Source organism: Lissotriton helveticus, chromosome 8 (genome assembly GCF_964261635.1).
Source record: "Lissotriton helveticus chromosome 8, aLisHel1.1, whole genome shotgun sequence".
Taxonomy (NCBI): Eukaryota; Metazoa; Chordata; class Amphibia; order Caudata; family Salamandridae; genus Lissotriton; species Lissotriton helveticus.
This window is the reverse complement of record NC_136069.1, coordinates 1,710,215,852-1,710,234,478: the sequence shown is the minus strand read 5'-3', so window position 1 is coordinate 1,710,234,478 and position 18,627 is coordinate 1,710,215,852. Positions and strand designations below refer to the sequence as shown.

At 42.4% G+C, this 18,627-nt stretch overlaps 1 protein-coding gene across 1 annotated transcript in view; it reads left to right on the top strand.

Annotated features, from left to right (window-relative positions):
- LOC144773655 (tyrosinase-like) overlaps nucleotides 1-18,627 on the top strand; it is a 154,924-nt gene that overhangs the window by 112,317 nt on the left and 23,980 nt on the right. The window contains exon 4 of the mRNA XM_078658804.1: nucleotides 4,291-4,432. Within this exon, the coding sequence (XP_078514930.1) occupies nucleotides 4,291-4,432 (142 nt within the window). The remainder of the gene's footprint in view (nucleotides 1-4,290; nucleotides 4,433-18,627) is intronic.

Below are 18,627 nucleotides of genomic sequence, written 5' to 3'. Positions count from 1 at the left end.
ACAAATTCAACTTTACCACTAAATAGGATACATCATTACCTTTTCAAAGATATGAAACATGCTTTTGCTACGCCTTTCTGATCAGGTATAACAGCTTAAAAGTGTTTTAAGAAATTCCCAAAGCTAGCCCATGAGAGTAGTAGGCCTCAGTAGTGAAAAATCATTCTAGTTGTTTCTCACTAGCAGAACATGTAAGACTCAAGAGCACATTTCCTACATTTTACTTACACAACACCCTACCCTTTGGATTACCTAGGGCCTACCTTAAGGGTGATCTATATGTAAGAAAGGGGGAGTTTAAGGCTTGGCATGTTTTTTTTAAATGCTAAGTTGATGTGGCAGTAAACTGCACACACAGGCCTAACAATGACAGGCCTGAGACAGGTTTGAAAGGCAACTTGTTTGGGTGGCACAATCAGTGTTAGTGGCCCACTAGTAGCATTTGGATTACAGGCCCATGGTATATGGTGTATCACTTTACAAGCGACTTATAAATAAACTAAATATGCCATTGATGTATATACCAATGTCACCATGTTTTAGGGGAGAAGAACACTTTAGCACTGGTAAACAGTAGTAAAGTACTCAGAGTCCTATGGCCTACAAAAAGATACTGCAAAAATTGGAGGTAAGCACGCAAAATGTTTTGGGGAAGACTACCCTAAGGATGACAGGTCTAATACATGTCCCTCCCCGCTGAAAGAGGGGCGATCTACCCAACTGCTATGGAGTTGTCATCACTAAGGTGGAAAAACCTGGATAGACTGTCAGCATTGGCGTGGTCTACTCCTGAGCTGTGTTCTACGCCGAAGTTTATACCCTTTAGGGAAATGGACCACCTCAACAATTTTGGATTCTCATTTCTCATCTCTCATTTGCATGAGCCACCTCAGGGGCTTGTGGTTAGTCTGAATCAGGAAGTGAGTGCCAAACAGGTATGGCCTCAACATCTTCAATGCCCATCCCACAGCAACAACTTCTCTCTCTATACACTAGAATGCTTTCAGCCTATCACCTTAGAGGAAGTACACAATTCCCTGGCCACAGCGAAATCCGGATCCCCCAGGGATCTATGTCCTCCTAAGACAATATCTCTTCTAGCCACCTGTTGTGCCGCCATGACACAAAAGATTTTTAACTGCTCTATAAAAACAGGAATCATTCTGGAAGAGTGGAAGGAAGCGTGTGTATGGCCCATACTAAAAAAAGCAACTATGGACCAACAATCACTCGGCAACTACCGCCCAATCTCCCTGCTACCGCTCTGGGTAAACAACTCGAAGGCATAATAAATAAGCAGCTTGGATCATACTTTGAACTTAATCACATCCTTCGCATTCTGGGTTCCGACCAGGGTTCAGTACAGAGACTGCACTCCTGGCAGTGACGGATTTACTGAGACACAAGATGGATGCAAGAAGACCTGTTGCATTGATACTATCAAATCTGTCTGCAGCCTTTGACTCCATCTCTCACGCAAGGCTCGTGGGCAGACTGCAGGTAATCAGAATCCGGGGAACAGCAGTAAAATGGCTGCAGCTTTTTCTGTCCAATAGACAGCAGGCGATCATCCTAGGTCCATATTCCTCAAGCAAAATGCATTTGGACAAGTGTGTACAGCAGTGCTCATGCCTGAGCCCCAACCTGTTCAATATTTATATGGCCCTGCTAGCAGAAATCACTGACTCTTTGGCTTTGAGATCATATAATACGCCAATGACACCCAGCTGATGTTTACTATGGGCCAAGATCTGGATCTGGAGAAAAAACGTCTCAGCAGGAATGCCAAAACCTCACTGGATTACCGAGAACTGCCTCCAGTTAAACCCAGAAAAAATGGAGATCATGCTGTGTGGAAAAGCCCCAGCCATCTGGTCAGACGACTGATGGCCTCACCAATTGGGTGCTATCCCTGTGCCCAAACAAACGGTAAAAAACGAAGGGATAAAAGTAGATCAAGCATAACAATGAAAGATCAGATTGCAGCTATCATAGAACAGAAATTCTATTTTTTCATAGTCACTTTGTTACACTTCTTTTTTCACTATTTGCAGTAGCTTATATTCATAGGTCCTGAGGACTGCTAGATACTCTGTAGGTCATGGAAGCAGAAACATGTAGACCGACCCTAATAAACTTGATTGTGGCAGTTATTTTTTCAAACTGCACAAGCACAGTTTTTAATCTCTGACACCATGAGATACATATTAAAGTAGTTTTCTCATAGTAGCCAGATTGAATACACTTCACATTTTTCCACTTAAGCTCTGCACCCATCACTTTGTATGATAGCTAGCTCTTCATCTGACGGATCTTAGTGTATCCAGTGGTATTCATTAAAACATTCCAGATCTTCTCCCTCGCAGTTTAGGGGGTTGTAGCTCTCGACTGTACAAGGCTTACAGCGGAAAGGAGATCTCAGATGATGAAGCATGTCACCCTTGGACGAGTGATGGGATTACGTCCCTACATAGGGCATTCCTTTGAGAGGTCACGGTTGTCAACATATACTTCATTATTTAGGCTCGTGTATAGGACCCTTAGACGCAAGGTGATTTATGAGACCCACAGATACATTGTTGTATTTTCTAGTTCTGCTTGGGATTATATCTGTGCTCGTCTTTAAACTTTCTCTGGACCCTCTAACACCTGGTTTATTTCTTGACACACAGTATACTACACACATTCCCGACACCAGCTTAGACATACAGAGAATGGAGAGACAGAAGAAAGTACACATATTCCCAACACCAGCTATAACATATGGAGAATGGGAGCACACGGATACTACATACATTGCTGACACTAGCGCAGATATACACGAAACAGGGACGCACAGGACACTACACAAATTACAGACACCAGCTCAGAATTATGGGAATGGTGACACACAGGATATTACACAAATATCATATATCAGCTCGACATGCGGGGGGCAGGGACACACAGGATAATACGCTTTCCAGACACCAGTTCAGACATAAGGCGAATGGGGATACACAGGATACTTCTCACATTCCAGACACCTGTTCAGACATACACGGAACATGCACACACTAGATGCTACTACTTGACCAGGGCTTATACCTCAGTTAACCAACAACCCCATTAATAACACATTGCATTCAACAGGTCAGACATATGTTGATCAGGAATACAAAGGATACTACTGACATTCCAGACATCAGATGAGACGGGAAACATACATTACCACGCGGGCATTGCATTGCAATACCTTTACATTGAGGGTATCACAGTTCAAGTTGTTATAACGACTTGCACTCGATGGAGCTCTAACCTAAGGAATAGTATGATTTACTATTCTAACACCTTCCCTACTGTAGGTAGACTGGTGTTGGAATAGTAAATAATACTATTCCTAAGTCCAGCGCTCTCCAGCGCAAGTCATTGTGAGAACTTGCGTTGTAAAAACTGGGATGTAACGTACCGCGATCATTTTGATCGCGTTGTAACATGACATATTCGATCAGACATACAGGGAGTGGGGACAAATGAAATACTACACACATTCAGACATTCGCTCAGACATGCAGGGAATGGGGACACACAGGATATTACACACATTCCAGAAATGGATACCCACGAACTTTGTAGTAAGGCAAGGAGACGTCCAATGCAGGTAAGAAGATTTATTCACAGATATGTAGAATGATCCCACAGACAGCGCAGCCAGGATCAACTGTCCTTTCCAACTGTCACCTTACTGGTGACCAACGGTAAACATGGGCTAGCCTTGCACTCCTGCGGGTAGCGCGAGGCAGTGACACCCGGAGTGTCCAAGTGCCAGGAGTGCACGTGGAGAGATCACTACAAACTTCATGCATTACAGATACCAGCTCACACATACAGGGAATGGGGATAAACAGGACACTACACACATTGCAGGCACTGTCTAAGACATACAAGGAGACAGAGTATACTAAACACACTAAAACACAAGCTCAGACATACAGGGATGCAGACACACCAGATACTAAACACATTGTAGACACCAGCTCAGACATTACAGGGAACAAAAACACACATTATACTTCACCCATTCCAGATACCAGCTCAAACGTGCAGGGAACAGAGACAAATAAGATACTATACACATATTCCTGGCACCAGCCCACACATTAATGGAAAGGAGACATGTAAGAAACAACATCACTTCCTGCCTCTGGATTGTGTCTCTAACTTCTTGAGATTCCTCCATCATTGCTTCCTCTCCAGTGTCATTGTTGTCCATATCCCCTGTTTGAACTAGTCCTTTCTCTCTTTCTTTAGGCTCTATGAATCCATTCACTGGTAAAGCTGATGGGAACTACGTGCACAATAATGTTCACATTACCTGTGGAGGAGCTATGGGCTACTTGACTCGGGCATCTAATGACCCCATCTTCTACTGCCACCATGCTCAGGCCGACAGGTAAGGCTTTGTTGATAAACACAATCAAATTAAAGAGCAATGCATTTGTTGTGAGCTGACTACATACTATACTTGTACCCAATGACACCATTACAGGTAGGTTATCAAACGTCTACTGCTTGCAACTTACCTCCGGATCAGGTCCAGTCCCACTAAGCTGCACCTGATCCCAATGCACACAACATTTACAGAATGATTCAAATCCCTGGCCTTTGGTCACTCCCTTGTTGTTCTGTAAAGCACATGAATTTGACAGTTTGCAGCCACAATAACCAACAGAATCGTTCCAGTGGCCTCGGCTGTACCAAGGCACCACCCCGGTACCGCAGTACTGGTCCCAGTACCGCAGTCTCAAAAAGGCATCCAATGTGGAAATCTTGGAAACTACCAGTACAGTCCTGAGTTTTAAGATGCTCTTAGCTAACCTCTGGTCTCAAACAATAAACCTAATTTCATATCAGAATTTACCTTGTAGAAAGTTACAACTCCAATTTTGGAGTCATGGATCTGGGAAAGGAAGCCCTGCGTTCCCGCTTTCATGAGACTACTGCCACAAAACAGCTAAAGAGGGTTCACAAACTCTTCAAATCAAAAAGCCACCTGACTAGTTATGCGATTCTCACTATCTAAACAGCAAGACCCCAGCCTATAGAAACATGGCGCCCACCCTTTGGAAGACACCATTATTCCTTTGTCTGTTCACAGTAACAGAAGGAAGATTTGCCTCTGTTCATTGTGCCTTCCCAGCAGAGTGGACAGAGCTAGGATACTAGAACATCACACCAGAAACCGTCTGCTGACCCCCTGCAGGATGATGACGTTGTGGAGCTGGTGAAACCATGAGACCCTGCAGGGTGTAGACCAACCCATGGGGTAGAGGAGGAAGATTTGTTTTAAACCAACGGGATAGCATTCGCCCTATCACTAAATCCACAATAACCTAAAATCATCCCACCCTATTTTGAAGTCACTTTGGTTTTGAATACAGTGAGTGTCATCCTATGCAATGAAACAAACTAAAATGATTAATTTGTTTAGACCCTCGCCCACCCGAGTTCTGGCACGCTTCATCGTCCGGTCTCATCCTGGACCCTAAAAACCAAGATGGACTTGGCCATATTTCAGAGAACGTTGTTGATAAAAATTGTAACCAGGGTCATCTCAGATTAAAAATACCTCGAACAACCAAGGGGACCCTTTTATTAGTGGTTGTTCAGGTATGACTAAAACCCAAAAGGTAGGTGTAAACCAGAACACATGAAAAGTGAATCACCCCAAATGATTTCTGAAGCTTTTTTTCTCAAATTGTATTTATTTGATTTTATCAGCATACATACAGTAAAGGAGCGTAGCGCCATGTGAACCATATATCAAAATCATTCCATTGTATTGAACAGTATACCACAACATTGTTATCACAGAATCACATATAGAATGTACCACAAGCTACATTTGGCTTTTGCTCACTGGAACAGATTTACATTACAAAGATAACTAAAAACTGAATAAAATAATACAACAAGCATTTACAATGCAATGGTTCCGCCTTTGGAAAAGTTAGAGCTATTGGCATTGTAAATGACAAAATTTGTATTTATGTGTTGGTTTTGAAAACAGATAAATAAATGGCATTGTCATTTACATTGCCGTTAGCTTAATCTCTCGCAAATGTGAGACCTATTGTACCCTACGGACGAGCTATTACATGGACACTAGACACCACTGCCCACTTTTAAGCGTTTTCCACCCACGTCTTCCGCCCTACCTGTTGCCTCCACTCCACTTCAGTGTTGGCTCCTGCCCCACCCTGCCTCCTGCCAGCAATAAAAAAAGTGCTATGACGTTGCCAGTGCTGACTGCATCATAGTGGGGTTTTAAAATAAGTTCAGGTATTTCTGCAGAGCAACAATACTGCTGTACAACATGGCTAAAAAAACATTGACAAAAGCAATATCTCATATAGGTGAGACCTATTGGTTTTGCCAGCCAGCGCTTGTTTAAATTTTTTTTTCTTCAAACATACGTAATTATGCAAATAAAACTGCAAATGTATAAAAATAAAGAAGTGGCCCCAGCAGCTCGACTGCTCTGTACTCGTGATAAGAAAAAATGCTGTCACTCAAAGTGCAAGAGAGCCAATGGATGGTGTGGGCTGATGCATTGCTCCAAGCTGTATGCTATTCATCCCCCTCCGTTTATTGGTCTATTCAGTATCGATCACATTTTCTTTCTGCTCACCCACACCATACTGCATGAGGTGATGGGTCGCCCACCTGAGCCATTATCTCTCTCCACGGTGAGTTTTACATAGAGTGTGCATATGCCTAAAAAGTAGTTCACTTCTGTGTAGGGCTAGAAGGAGGTCAGAGTGACTGTCACAAATACTGTGTGTGGGGTTGGTCGCAGTCTATGTCACTGTTCCATTATCCGGACTGCAAGAATCTCTCAGAGACATGATTGGCAAAAACAGGCGAGTGGGCATTTTCAGTTGTGGGTAGGGTTAGGAGGAGGTCACAATACCCGTCACAAAGGCTGTGGGAGCAGGCCACAGTGATCGCTCCAAGTGCTGCCTGTGTCCCTGTACCTTTATTCAGATTCGAGGAATCTCTGAGGAACCGTGGGCGAAAGCATGCACTGTTGAAGCCCGGAGGTGATAGGGAGGGGCTTCGGGTAGAAATATTTAATTGGATCAGCATATTTGCTTTTTACATAATTAAATCAAACGTGGTTTACACTTTGTAAATCCATTAGGCATGTGTACAGTTCGAGGCAATTGGGAACAGGTTATTTGCCCAGGATCACACGAGTCAGAACCTCTTCCACCCCAATCAAACCAGTCTGCCCCAGAACTGTGCGAACATTTTGGGGTGGTACCTAGCGTTGTATTAAGGGGTTTCTCCGATTTTTACACCCTGCAGATAGTGTGTTTTTTTTATTATTTTCTTACTTCCCAGAAAAGTTAACTGAAGTTTTAATTTTCTTCAGTCAGAATTTCAGCACTCAAAAACAATGGTTTCATACACAGTAATTAATAAGAGACGTCGACGGTGCTATTAACACGTGTTTATAAACAAAAACCTCCAGAAATTCTAGAGGTTACTGAAAACCCTTGAAATAGCGTATATGAGTAGTCAAGTATAGCTGGAGGTACTTTGAGAAAACAAGTCAATGAACATACTCAGCTGACAAGAGGTGGGATAATGTTGTGTAACACTACAAACTAAATTAACAATCGTTATAAAGCAAAAATTTTTTAGACTGACTGTTCAAATTAAATAGTGAATTGCACAGTAACTTTGCACATGAAAGAATTATCAGAAAATCAAATCGGTTGTTACGGAGCTCAAGAGGCACGGTACCTCCATAGGGGTTTCATGTATCAGTTTAAGAAATACGATGTTCATAACGAGGGCTCGGACATGAGCACAAAAAGACTGCAAATCATGTCAAGGGCCCTAAATTGAACGCATATTTCACAGGAGATCAGCATTTTAGTCTGAATAGGCTTTAGGTTCAACAATAAATTGTGCGCGATTCTCTCCGTCCAAAAACAGCAAATGTTTCCTTAAAAGTAACATTATACCACATGTGCTTGAAATGCATTAATAAAAGACACCAGACTGATACGGTAAAGTTACTATGCATGTGCATTGTGCACCATTTTTGTTTGTATAAAGTTCAACAAGAAACACGTCTACATAACTACTCATGAAAATAACTGTGCTGATGGCTGACAAACATCGCTCCATGTTTCCTCGTGTGCATGCAATTTGCAACACCATCCCCCAGCCAAAGTTTAAAGTAACCATCGCAAAGCTAAAATGAATCAGTATGTACGATTAATTCGAACTAAACTCTTTATAGAATAAGGCACAATAACACAACTGTTGCGATTTTTCCATTTGCAAAAGTACAAAAAACGGCATTTTCGGAAAAACACGAATTCTAAAGCACTGCCTTGAAGAGAAAAAAAACCAGACAAACAGAATCTATGAAGCGTGTACAAACTAGGCGCTAACATTTGTATTTATAAAGTTGCCCTTTAGAAATCGCTTCCTACCTGGGAAAGGTTTCCGTAAATCCTGTGTTTGCGGTGATGTGTATATTAAAAGAGGGAACTCCTCCCGTGGAGCTCTGCTTCCCTCACAAGCCCGCAGCGATTACCGTCTTGGCCTGGAGAGGCAGAGCAAAGGTTGCACCGGGTCACAGGATCTGGGAAGAAACTAAAAGGCGCGCACCGCCGAGCTGCCAAGCCTGCTGCATCTGTGCACGCAGCCGTTCCCCGCGGACCCACGTGTGATGTAAACTAATACACTTTAATAGTCTCGGGAGAACTTGTTAAAATGTATAATTTGGCGCGACAAGGGGGGGAAAAAGACACCGCCTTTCTGCTTGCAATTACTGCATTAGTTAAAAGAGACTTTTAAAGGGGGTTATTATTTTTTTATTTTTCCAGACACTACTTAGCATCACAATAGTTGTGGTACACATGGATAAACGGCATGTGTTTTATAAGACTTTAAACAGTAAGCGCAAATAACTACCTAATACATATGTTAAATTCCGGTTGAAAGTATTTCTTTCTCGAAAATTCTGAGAATCCGTGACCAATAGAACGCTGGCGGATAAAGCGTTAAAAGTATCTTACACATTGCAGACAGCCCGGTGAACGTTAACTAATTCCCGCAATCTACCTATTTATTTTATGTCTGATGACTATCGCCCAGAGAAGTGTATGTGCCGCCCCAAGACCTATGTATATTTAATCCGAGGCAAGGGCTGCGTTTTAAATTAACGTTATTGTGGATTTTGGAAACAAAGATTTATTAGTAGAGCGGGTATTATTATTAAGAGAGATGTCGGCAAAGCAGTGACGCTAATAAATTAGCAACATGAAGTCGTGACTTTTTAAATGTACTTCCTCCGGACAATACTGAACCACATTGTTTTAAGTTGACACTAGCTATAACAATAAACTACAACAAATGTCTATGTTTAAATTAACCAAATGAAAATGTGTTTCAGGTAAATTCTATCTTTCCGGCTAACGCGCTAAATAACAATTAGTGACAGGAACATACCGCAGGCGCTTGAAAACAGAAACGTGGAGCATGCCGACAATTGAGTGAAACAAGCCCTGTACACACCATATTTCCTCACCAGTGCCATTTCCCCGAGTGATTTTTGACAAATTCAGTGTACCATTACTAAATGTAACCAGTTGCACCTTGACATTTAAACATTGAATGATACTAAATTGTGACTGCGTCTTTTTGAAGAGGAAGCTATCATTTTATTCACACATACGTTTTACGCCGAGCGCTACAATCTGTTTCAAAAACACACTGAGCCCAGGCACTGTAGAGTGATAACCGCCCCCATAACGCTGGCAGGGATAACGCTTTGAAGAGAATGGCAGAATAACTCAAAGATTAAAACGAACAGTATATTTGCGGCAACTCAAGCGGCTAGAAAAGACAACGACGAACCAACTTTAATTAGCCACACCAGATGTTTGTTCAGTCGTAGAATAATATAGCCGACACTGCTCCCAAAAACAACGAGCCACTTTAGCGCACAACACACAGAAAACAAACACCGATTGTGAAGTGCAAGGCTTTTGGAAACAGAATTAGGGGACCAGAACTAACGCACTAGCCAGGAATAACAAGAAACAACGGCACAAACAGGGGGGCAGAGGCTTACCGCATGGCCTTGGTAGACGCTGCTCGGAAAGCACAGCATCCTGTAGGGATTCGGGGGCGTGCTCTCCCCTTCCCATTGGCTGGAAGGTAAAATTCCAGCCAATGGGAAGAGGAGAGGGCGTGATTCAAAAAAAGACACGGAAACGCCCCAGAATCGCGTCAAGGCGGGCCCTGAACTCAGTGACGCTCCTCTCCTCCAATGGCTGGCCAGCATTTACGAGGCCAGCCAATGGAGAAGAGGGGCGTGTTCAGGCCCCCATACTACTAACAAAAGATTTCGGCTCCGCCCACCCACTGCTTACGCAGTGGGACGGTAGCCGAAACCTAAAAAGGTGAAATATGCAGACACTGAGTGCCAACAAATCTATTTGAAAGTACACAGTTGTAAGTTGGGGATCATGCTGCAACCGCCTGGGCCGACTCTGCATGATGTAAGAATGGGAGCGAATTGCCCTGAAGTATTAGGTCTGGAACAAATGAAGGTCGCGGAATAGAGGGTGGCAGAATAGCTGTGGCAGACCCCATGATAAATATCCCACCAGCAGGCCCCAGATATAATGAAGCCATTTATGGGAATCTGTAAGTTTTCCCATCAGACACTTCATGGTTAGATCCTGCCTCAAACAAACATGCCCACAGAGATGGGGATCAAAGCATTAGTGCCTGCACCAGTGCTAACAACCCAAATAGTAATATTCAGCAAGATAAGGTGCAAATGGGCTTAGGACACAATACCCTAGGTCCCAAAATAGAGAATCAAGAAAAACTACATTTCTTGATCACTCTAAAACAACATAAGCAAAATAGCCCTGCACTCTTCCAAAAGTTCAAAGGCCCATAGGAATGAATGGGAATACATTCTCAATTTGCGATTCTCAATTAGAGAATTAAGGCCTCACAAATTTTGTGATTCCTTATTTTGCATGTGGGTGTTTGTGTGCTACATAGCACACTGCCCAAAGTGCAATCGCAAACGCAGATATTCTGCGAATTTCTGCATTTGCAATTGGGCTACCTACATACAGCTGTGATTATTTTGCTCCCAAAGCCTGGAAAAGACGCGCTTAGCTGTGGCTCCTAGAGGGTGCTATCATTATTAAATCTAGATTACAAGATACTGGCTAAAATGATTGCACTTCGTCTATCACTATTACTTGACAAGATAATTTCACCGGCGCAATCAGGTTTTTTACCACACAGGTCAACCACTTTGAACTTACGTACTCTATTTGCCACTATCAATAGGGTAGACCCAGAGGTACAAGCGGCAGCTGTACTTTTGGACACTGTGAAGTCCTTTGATTCTCTTGAGTGGCCATTTTTCTTAGCAGTCATTAGGAAATGGGCATGCCGAAGGGGTTTGTAGACCTTACATCTCTACTATATTTGTCACCCATGGCTAGACTCTGTCTGAATGGCGCAATATCTCCCCAATTCACACTGAAACGTGGCACCAGGCAGGGGTATCCGCTATCTCCATTATTATTTATTTTGGCCCTTGATCCCCTTGTTCGGCAACTACAAACAACGGACGAGTGAAATGATTCGGTTTGGTGGGCACACCTGGTTAGATATTAATTGGAGCAAATCGGTAATCTTCCCGTTGACACCCTGCACAGATAGTTGGGAGTGCGAGTACCCATTGACATGGTGCAGTGACACCACCAGATACTTGGGATTTAACATACATCTAGAAGCTGTACTGCGCTTAAACTACGGCCCGCGATACATATGCTGGAACAGCAAGTGGAGCACTGGATTAAGCTTCCCATCTTGCTGGTTGGTAGAGTGGCAATTTTAAAGATGGTGGTGCTCCCCAAATGTTTGTATCTGCTCCACAACATACCCATCCCCAACAATTTGTTGTAACATCTTATTAGGCTTACATGGGGTGGGAGGAAAGCATGGGTCAGTTGGGATACCTTGACACTACCCTAAGAGAGGGGGGTCGGGGGTGCCAAATCTACATATCTATTATCCGGTGGCACAATGTAGTTTTGCGCGATTGTGGTGTCATCCTGAACCCTGACTGCCTTAATCCAGACTAGAATGATTAAACAAAACAGACGCCAGTGCTGAGAACTTCAATTGAAAGCTGACAAGCTGAAAGAAAAAGTTGTTATGAATATAGAATAAACAACTTGCTTAAATAATTGCAACATATGAATTTTTAATGCTTCTTTTTTGGTTTCTACACTTTTTAAACACAATTTTTCGTGCATGGAAATACAATTTTTTTTTATACAAAATATATACAAACACAATTAACACAATGTAAATTAGCACTTACACACTTCAGGCATTCTTGGCCGTTCATTCACCCAAAAAACATTCACTCAAACAAACAAACAATAATTGGTCTCGGTATCAGTGGAACTTTAGTTATAGACTCAGGGAAGTAGTCCTTTTCGTTTTCCAATGTCAAGATATTTGCAGAATGCAAATTAATAGAGTTTCCAAATCTCTTGCTATTCACTAACAACCGTTGTGAAAAAGATGTTTTGCATGACCCGAGACCAGGTTGGTCTACGCGTTTCAAACCCCACCAAGTATCGGGGTTCTCCTCAGGACCAATATTGACGTTGCAACAATAAAAAGACACGACTTTAGGATTGTGACCTGTGCTAAGAGACTGGACCCCTATGCTGAACACTAGCGACCTCGTCCTACCTTGATTCCTTGATCAGAAATCCTAATTCATAAAGGTTGTATCTCCGATGGAAGTGCGCGCGGGGGCTAAGAAAGGGTGAAAGAACAAACACACGCTTCATTTAGTCATTTCAATCACCCGCTTTCAGTCAACCATACATCTGCCATCTCAGTGGTGGGGCTTACCCGCTCAAGTGGCGGCGTCTCTTTCGCCGAAAATTCTATTGTCTGTCCGTCCTTGTTACTAGGGAAATGGGGCGGCTGGGTCTGATTCCTCCGCTGCATGAAAGAAACGAGGGTTGTGTGTCAGACAATTGCTGTACAAATGCATTAATTCCCTAACCTGTCTCCATCGGTAGAAACAGTTAACGGCATACCGGTTTCAGCAGTTTAGGCACTTCAGACGGGAAGGCTGGAGGTTTCACCTTCACTCGCTCCAATGTGGTGAGTGTCTCGGCAGTTACTTCCTGGTTAATTGAAAAGTCCCGTGTGGTGGTTCTGGGAAATGTAGTTTAGCTCAGAGAGTAAGATTCAACATCTTGGTTTAGAAAAATGTGGAACTGGCGCAATGGAGCTTCCTCTGACTGAAACCGGGTCTTGCTGCTAGAAATGTAAATTCATGAGTTTCATAGAGGCCCCTCATAGCGGTGTGGATGTTTCATAATAAACAGTGCTTCACGCTGTTTCCTCCTCACAATGTGACATTGACTGAGGGGAGCCTCCACTTCTTTAAAATGGGTCTAGCTGCTAGGTTTATATATTTCAGAAATTTCATTGAGTCCTCTCAAAGCAGTATTAAATTTCATAATTAGCAGCGCGTCACGCTGACATAACGTTGCGTCCAAGTCCCCTCCACGTGGGACATTTTCTATTTTAGAAAGGACTGTCCATCTCAGGTCGGTTTGCTCATGTTTTTTGCTCATCCAGTGGTTAACCAACGGGGCATTTTCAATTCCTCTCCGAATTCTAGATTTGTGCTGTGTTATTCGGTGTCTCACTTCCTGCGTAGTTTTCCCTATGTATACCATCGGACAAGGGCAGACAATGGCGTAAACCACATTTTTGGTCTTACAGTTAGTAAAAGTTTTGTGTTTCCAATAGATGTTGTTAAATGTGAACACCGAATCTTCTATTGTCTCATCACAGCACGAACAAGTTCCGCACTTATGATGTCCTTTGGTTGGAGGTAATCCAAACAAGCTTCTCAATGTTGGAGTTTTTGCAATTGGGAGGGCAGCCCTCACAATATGGTTAGCCACGCTTTTTTCTTTTTTGTAGGCAAATAATGGAGGTGCTGTAAAATCTTCATGAAGATCTTTCAGTAAATGCCAATTAGACGTTATAAATTTTTTGTGTTGGTTTGCTGCTGGGCAAAAGGTGGTGACATACACCAATATTTTGACATCTGGTTTGGTTTTCTTTTCCAGCAGTGTCTCTCGTGGTATCCACCATGCTCTTTTGAGGGAGTTTTTGAGCAGTTTTTTAGGGTATCCTCTCTTGATGAGCCGATCCTTTAGATGGCCAGCGTGTTCAAAATACTCCTCTTTTCCTGAACAATTTCGACGAATTCTGAGAAATTGTCCGAACGGAAGGTTCTGTCTCAGACTACGTGGGTGGTTGCTAGTAAAGTGTAAGGCTTTATTCCTGTCTGTCGGTTTGCGAAATAGGGTGGTACTTAAACCCCCTTCACGAGGCTCCAGTTTAACATCCAGAAATGTGATAGATTTATTAGATGCTGTACACGTAAACTTGATGTCATTAGTCCTTGAATCAAGCCAACCTACGGAATCATTCAGTTCTTCATGTCCTCCTGTCCAGATGAGGAACACGTCATCAATATATCGCATATAACTGGATATGCAATTACTATAGGGATTGTTATTATAAATGAATTTATCTTCAAATAATCCCATGAACATTACTGCTAACTCTGGAGCGAAGAGGCATCCCATCGCTACCCCCTTTATTTGGTAAAAGAACTCCGAGTCGAAAGTGAAAAAGTTTTTTTGTAAAGCAAAACTGGCCAAGCCTAGCATGAAATCCGTCGGGACCCTCATTGGTCTTTCCTTAGTGTCCAAGAAGACTGTCAATGTCTCAAGAGCCTGTTCTTGCGGGATTTGGGTATAGAGTGAAACAACGTCTAGTGTAACTAGAAGTTGTCTATTACCGTCAAACTGGGTTGTTGCTATTTTATTGAGAAAGGCCGTAGTGTCTTTGAGATGAGCTGGAATAGTTTCTATAAACGGTTTCAAAAAGAAATCAATGTACTTCGCCACTGGTTCCATGAGAGATTCGCAGCCAGAAACTATGGGGCGGCCTGGCGGATTGAATTCATCTTTGTGCATTTTGGGCAGCACATAAAACACCGGGGTTCTAGGGTTTTTGTTTTGTAAAAATGCCAGTTCTTTCGGCCCGACAATGCCCTGTTCAAAGCCTTTTTGGATCATATCAAAAAGCTGATTTTTTATTTCCATGGTAGGGTCCTTTCCGATGCGTCTATAACATGTGTTATCATTTAATTGTCGGTGGTCTTCTGTTTTATATTTATTGATGTCCCAAATCACAATTGCTCCTCCCTTATTGGCCTGCTTCACTACCACTGTTTTGTCATTTTTCATAGACAGTAAGGCGTCTTTTTCGGCTTTTGGTAAGTTATATTTGACAAAACATTTCTTTTTTTCAATTGAGGATATTCCTGATAGCACAGTGTGCTCAAACGTCAGTACTTCCTTAGGGATTTTGGATCCTGTTGGACAGAAGGTGGATTTTCTCTTAAGGCCAGTTACCTCCTCATGTTGTTCTTCTTGTGCTTCTTGAAAAAATGTTTTTAACCGAATTTTGAGGCAAAACTCTAGTGTCTCTAGCTTCATTTTGACGAAGTCTGTCGGTCTAGATGGAACAAAATTGAGACCTTTAGTCAAAATAGCCTTTTCTGCTGTCGTAAGAGTCCTATCAGATAAGTTAAAAATAGGTGATTTATCTAGTTCTTGTAAAATTGCCGACGAGTCCTCATCTCCCATGGCTGGGAAAAGCGGATCCGTCCCCTGCCTCTCTGTTGACCTCGCCCTAAAAAAGGCGTTTGGTTTTGTTGTTGTTGCTGTTGTTGTTCTGGCTGATTGCCCTTTCTGTTCTGAAGAGGCCTGGTAGTACTATCAGATTCGCTCCCTGACGATGAAGTTGTATCCGAAAAAGTAAAAAATTTCCGGCGTGAGCGTCCTTGGTTGTCTTGTAGGAACCTTCGTGAGACCGAGCGTATGTAAAAATCCTTGTTCAAGTAGGGATAGACGGACTCCAAAGAAAAGTTTTTTTTGTCTAGATCAAACTTGTTTTTTTTTTGTGTAACCGTGAAATCCTTAAATTCCAAGATTTCTTTGTCAATTTTCTCCAATAATGTTTTAGAGTCGGTGATCAATTGATTGTTCTCGATTTCTCTCTGCAGAATTGCTATCTCATCCAGTTCCTTTAATGATATTCTATGTGCAGTTTCAATGGTTAGGACCATCAGGTCTCTACTGCATTTGGTTTCAATCCCGCTAAAACCTTTTTTGTAATCCGGGTCGTCTATGAACACTACTGGGATGTTGCGAATTTGGAGTCCTGATGGAATGGTCCCTGACCGTAAATGCTGCAACAAAAAATGCCCGTGAAGGTCAGTCCTTATTTGCTTTTTACGTAATCGAATTAATTTGTCCGACTCATTTTGAGTATTAGCTGTAAGACTAAGTGCTGCCGATGCAAACACAGGGGGGTTCCTTATCAGATTCTGAATGTGTTACTCACTATACGCAAGTGTGTCTTTTTCAGCCATCACACAGTTGTGCACACAATATACACTTAAATACACACAGAAAAGAAGTGAAAAGAAAAATCACACCAAAAACTAACCCCACTCACAATTGTCCATCCATGGACCGAAAAACTTCCCACAAAACTACTACCCTGTGGCAGCCACTTCTCTGCCCAACAGGACCTCGCGAGCTACCTGCCCGCTCTAAAGTCAAAAAACACAAAGGGCCTTGACTCACAACTCAGCAAGGCTGAGCCAAACTAGAATGATTAAACAAAACAGACGCCAGTGCTGAGAACTTCAATTGAAAGCTGACAAGCTGAAAGAAAAAGTTTTTATGAATATAGCATAAACAACTTGCTTAAATAATTGCAACATATGAATTTTTAATGCTTCTTTTTTGGTTCTGGTGAACCCTATACTGTTAAATGCCATTCTACCTAAAAGCTTCCACAGAGACCCACGCGATACACAAACTGTGTCTGCTACCTGCTGGGCCTGGAGCAAGTTAGTGTGAATAAACTTGGGGATGCTCTCTTTATTCCATGGCGATACAACTGGTCAATAACCCATGGCTGCCCCCCACTAAAGAAAGGCTTGCACAGAGCACACTCACCACTTATTCCTTAGGCACATGTGGAGACTTTTTGCCAGGGGACACGGATTTCAATGTACAGATGACACTATATTTTGTGATGCATCCTTCATGGACAAGTTTGTCCTTAACAGTCTCCGAAGTGGGCTGAGAGCGCACATTGCAGTATTTCCCCTATAACCAGAGTCCTATTTCCCACTGACAGTTCTGATTACAAGTGCTGAGGGAGGCCATCTAATTTCGAGACTATACAAGGCAATCATGACACTTATCCCCGCCAGAGACACTAAAATATGAGACGCTTGGGAACGAGACTTAGGACACCCAATTGAAGACGCACAATGATCCTTTTGCTGCATGCAGATAAAAGAAGTGTCTCTAAATAGTAGTTATAAGTTGCTCCATTTTAAGTTTCTGTGGAGGGATTATTTGACACCTGCCAAGCTTCACTCTATTGACCCCTCAAAACCACACCTATGCCACAAATGCGGAGGAAATTATGCAGACTTTGCCCACATGACATGGACTTGTGTAAAAATAGGGACCTACCGGAACACAATGTATGCTATCTTCACACTCAGGACTGGCTTAACCTTACACCCCACCCTAGAGGTGGTACTATTGGGGTATATTCGTAATATTCCTAAACAGCTACGCAGATACACTTCCATCACATTACTCCTAGCAAAAAGAGAAATAGCTTTACACTGGGGAAGTAAGTTCGTCCCTACCACTAAGGCCACTAACAGCCTCATCTACTGCAACACAAACAGTGAATCATATGCAACTACACTACCCAGGACATCCAAACCCAAAGATATCTGGGACCCTTTAAAGTCCTATTTACTAGAGATTGAGAACTCCACCTCGCCACAGCCGTCACCGGGAATAGTTCCTACCGGAGATGGTTGAATCTCCTAATCACTACATATGCAGAAGACTCACATACTTTAAGCCATACGATTTAAAGAGGTAGATATATGAATATATATGATGGTAGAGGAGTGTTATTGAGATTGGTTAAGACCCTGCCATACCATGCTTTATGCAGTATGTATTATATTCATAGTACTCTGGACGTGTACCTGATGCTTGTTTGAAAATGACAAAATGGTAGTAAAGTTTTTTTTAAAAGTGTTAGTAGCAAAACATGGTGTCAAAGTTAGATGTATCATCATACAATTCATCATTTGAAAATGCAGCAGATTTTTCTAAATCAGAAAGCATAGTATTTACAATTTCAAAGTCCTAATCATCAGAGAAAGCACTGGAGGTGATCATATTACTAAAAGAAATTATAAACATGTGTGGTATTTTTTAAAGTTCAGTTGGACCATATACATTATGGAAACTCCGTCCCAAACTATTCCTCCAGGAACCAGAACTGCTGTAATATTCACCAAGGACAGGTTTCTCTGTTCACGGTTTGATAATGTATGTGGTTTCAGGACCAAGTTCA